The sequence below is a fragment of the Myotis brandtii genome, unplaced genomic scaffold (genome assembly GCF_000412655.1).
Source record: "Myotis brandtii unplaced genomic scaffold, ASM41265v1 scaffold691, whole genome shotgun sequence".
Classification (NCBI taxonomy): Eukaryota; Metazoa; Chordata; class Mammalia; order Chiroptera; family Vespertilionidae; genus Myotis; species Myotis brandtii.
Window position 1 is genome coordinate 182,780 of NW_005370704.1, and position 4,238 is coordinate 187,017.

Genomic DNA, 4,238 nt, shown 5'->3' on the forward strand with positions numbered 1-4,238 from the left:
CGTCGGTGTGCTTGAGGCTGCGACGTTCCCTCTGCAGTTTAGTTGCTGGTTTGGGGGAAGGAACAGGGCTCCTGCGGCCGCTCGCCAGGCCTCCGTGTCCTGGTCCAGGGGCTGCCTTCCTCCCAGGTCCCGGCAGCATTGCCAGGTGCCCTGTCCCGGCTCCGCCTCCCCGGCCCCTCCACCGTGTGACTCAGGACCCACAAAGCCAAGGCCCCCCAGCGCCGGGCCACACGGGGTCCCAGGGTGGGGCAGCCTGGGGTGGGGGAGCTCCTTCCCAGGCTGCACGAAGCCCCCCAGCCCCCAGCCCTGCCACATGTGTGCCTGGCCTCCAGAGAGATCTGACAGCTTCCGACCTGGGGGGTGGAGGCCTGGGGGGCGGGACCCTGGGTGGGCAGCCACCCGGAGCTGAGCTCAGTCCCTCCACCACTGTCCCTGCCCAGGGTCCTGCACCTAAAGGGGCTGCGGCTCTGGGGGCTTCAGACCAGCCACCTGGCCTCTGCCCCCGCCCATGAGGGACCAGGCTTGAGTCCTCCTGGAACGGAGAGGAGGCCGTACCCTCAGCACCTCAGGTGGACTCGGCCCTGTAGGTGGTGGTGGGTGAGGCTGACCCCCCCATCTCCCCGCTGGAGTTTCCTGGATTTGCTCCCCGACCCAAATTTGCACTTTAATTTGACCCTCCCTGGGGACCCTCGGGCCCGCCTGTCCCGGCTGTGGCCAGAGGGCTCCCTCTGTCTCCCTCTCTCTCCTCCACCCCAAAGTGGGCACGGCCGCCCGCCCAGGGCCAGGAAGAGAGGGTGCACCGGCCGGCGGTGGCCACACAGAGAAGGCCTGGCCGCGGCTCAGGCCAGCACAATGTCCGTGACCTCTGCCCCTGAATTGTTTGTCGTCCGTCTGCTTTGCTGTTCTGGGTGAGGAAGGCCCCGTGCAGGTGGAACTTGAATCATTCAATGTGAATGGGTCTGAGCTCTCCCGGCCCTGGGCGGCCAGGCCGAGCGTTTTGCACTAAGTGTCCCGCGGTGGACGTGGGTCCAGAGCGTTGGCCGGCGGGCGTGGCTGATGATTGTATGTGCTGGCGCCCCCGCCCCGAGTGTCCCTGGGGGGCACGGCCTGGCTCGCGGGGCCTTCCAGAGTGCCTTAGCACCTTTGATCCTTTCCCTGTGACCACACCTGCCTCCCCTCCTCTGTTTACACGACGACTCATTCCTGTCCTGTCGGCTGACCCTGACCCCCGCCCTGTAGACGGAGAGACAAGCCACTCATACCTGTGAGAAGCTGCGCCTTCACCCCGAGCTTGACTGTTAGCGACACGCACCTGCCACGCAGCCTGTCAGAGAGCGAGTCCTAGCGGCACCTCGAGGAGGAGCGGGCACTGCTGTGTGTCGCTGGTGCGGCGGCCAAGGGCCTGGGGTCCGGCCGCGCCCCACCCTCCTGCAGGAGGCGGCTGGGGTGGTGGAGTGCAAAGGTCCCTGGGTCCCACGGGAGGGACCGGCGATGGGACGGATACTGTGAGCGCGGTGGGCCGCCCGGCCGGCTGCCTCGGTACTTGAATTCTGTCTTGTGTTCTGCACTGTGTCTGGCCTCGGCCAGAGTTCTCTGTGGTCACTAACTGTGCATTGGATCCTGTTGTCTTACTTGCCCTGACTGTGGACGCAGCCGCGGGCGTGAGGCCGGGGAGAGCCCTCGGGGCCGGGCAGGGCTCCTGAGCCAGGAAAGTTCCTTCTGTGTTTGTGTTGAGAGCTGGGAGGGAGACGGGAGGGGAGGCTGGGGTCCCTGGGGGGGACTCCGGGGTGCGGCCCTGGCCTGTCCCCAGTGGGTGGCAGGATTGGTCCAGGGCCGGCCTCCCCGCAGTGGCTGACGGGTGATTTTTATGGCAATATCTTGCCATAGGGAAAGGCCGATTACCCACAAACCACCCGAAAACTGGGAGAAAGCCTGTTGCCTCGGCCGCAGTAACCCCCCCACCCCCGCAGAACGGGGGTGCAGGTGCCCTGAGCTCTAACTGCTGCTGCCGGACCCGGCACCGGCCGCCTCCACACGGCACCCCACAGGCACCGGGGACCGAGACCGTGAGGGCTGTGCACGCTGTTTCTAACGTGGCAAAGGTTTTGGGTTGTTTGTTTGTTTGTTGTGTTTCTTTGGGGGAAAAAAACCTGAAAAGGAAAATTATGCAGAATCTAAAGATTCGGATTGGACCACCTGCTCAAATTCTGATCAGTCGCTTCCTTGTTCGCGTTTTGCACATGACTGTAATTTTTATGTCCACAGAAGCCAAAACTCGCAATACTATTTTTAGCAGAAAAAAAAAAGAACTAAGTGTAAAATCGTATAAATATTTTTGACTTGAATCTTTGGATGACAGTGGGTGCAAACAGACCCTTCATCCTCCGGACGGGATGTTTGGGGCACAGACTTTTCACAGGAGCCGGTGGTTGTGAGGCCGGCGCGGGGGGTGGGACGCTGCAGCTCTCGACTGTTCACAACCAGTAACCAAACACGCACGCTGTCCTGGAGGAGGCGGCTGCACGGAGGTACCACTGCGCTCGCCTCGGCCTCAGACGCTCGCTTTTTTTTTTTTTTTTTTTTTTAAGAAGGAGGAAACCTTGGTTCTCGCTGCGCCAGGCTCCGGGCTGTCGCTTCTTAGCCGTGGCTGACGCTGTACCAATAACTCAACCCACAGACACGCCCGCCGGCGACCACCCAGCAGGGCTCCTGGTGTGCTCAGAGCCGCTCCGTAGAGTGGACGTGCGTTACAGACAGACAGAAGGACATGACTGGTCATTGTAAAGCGCTTTGTAAAGTTCACATTTACAGAATAATAAAGTCAGTTCAAACCCGCGTGGCCTGGGCTTTGCTTGGACGGGAGGGTTGAGGGGGGACATTGAGAAGCCAGGGAGGGGGCTGGGCTGCTAGGGGCAGAGTGACCAGCTGTCCTGAGCTGCCCTCAGGCCCCGGGAGCCCCGGGGAGGGGAGGCTCACTGTCCACTGTCCACACCTGGCCCCTCTCCTTTCCCCCCATGTCTCCTGGGGGAAGGGGCTGCTGGGCAGGATGGCCTGGGGTCATGGCCTGGGTGAGGGCCTCCTTTCTTCCATTTTTACAATCCTCACCCGAGGATATTTTCTACTGACTTTTGGGGAGAGTGGAAGCGAGAGGGAAAGACAGAGAGAAACATCGATGTGAGAGAAACACATCGATTGGTTGCCTCATGCACGAACCCCCAGAGCCTGGGCTGGGGAGGAGCCTCAAACCAAGGTATGTGCCCTTGACCGGAACCGAACCCAGGACCCTTCAGTCCACAGTCCAACGCTCTATCCACTGAGCCACACTGGCTGGGGCTCATTTTTCTTTTTTAAAAATATATTTTATTGATTTTAGAGAAGAAAGGAGAGGGAGAGAGATAGAAACATCAATGGTAAGAGAGAACCATTGATTGGCTGCCTCCTGCACGCCCCCCTCTGGGGATCAAGCCCGCAACCCAGGCATGTTGCCCTGGCCGGAATCGAACCCAGGACCCCTCAGTCCACAGGCCAACGCTCTATCCACTGAGCCACACTGGCTGGGGCTCATTTTCTTCTCTGCAAACTGGAAGAGCCACCTCACCTGGCTCACCTGCCCGCCTCCCATGCCCAACCTCCTGCTGGGTCAGGCCTGCCCCCGGGTGGACCAAGGGGGAACTGCAGGTGGGCGAGCAGGTCACCTGGCCCTGGGAGCCCTGGAGCCAGGCGGGGACTCCACCTCCCAGCTGCCGAGGAAGTGTCCCCCTGCAGGCGGGGTGGGGTTCTGGGGCTCAGGCCTGGCCCCTCTCCTCTGCTGGAGCCACGGGGTCTGCCTGAGCTCCCCCTGGGCCCTGGCGGCCACGCCTGGCATAGGGTGTTCGGTGGGTGTGGACACCTGCCGGCAGGGCCTCACTCCCTCTGTCCCGGGGGGTCTGGTCCAGAGGGGCCACCCCCACCTGGTCTCTCCCCCTTTCTCGGGCCTCACAGCTCCCGGTCTGCGAGCTGGGATTCACAGCTGCTTGTTTCGGGGGCAGGCTCTGTGGCCCTGCTCTGTGGGGCTCCCCCCAGGTGAGGGGTCCCCTGGGAGCATGGAGCAGGCACAGCTCTCAAATGGATGGACGTGGTCACGAGAAGGGCCTCTCGCCACCGAGAGGGGACTCGGCATCAACAGCTGCTGGTCTGGGGCCGCCCTGAGCCACCCCTCCCCCAGGAGGCCCAGGAGCCCTGTCCCTCCCCTCCCCCCG

At 62.4% G+C, this 4,238-nt stretch overlaps 1 protein-coding gene across 1 annotated transcript in view; it reads left to right on the forward strand.

Annotated features, from left to right (window-relative positions):
• The window catches only part of NACC2 (NACC family member 2, BEN and BTB (POZ) domain containing), a 45,736-nt gene extending 45,149 nt beyond the window's left edge, over positions 1-587 (forward strand). Inside the window, exon 8 of the mRNA XM_014529661.1 lies at positions 514-587. Coding sequence (XP_014385147.1) covers positions 514-587 — 74 coding nt within the window. The remainder of the gene's footprint in view (positions 1-513) is intronic.
• Positions 588-4,238: the final 3,651 nt, after the last annotated feature.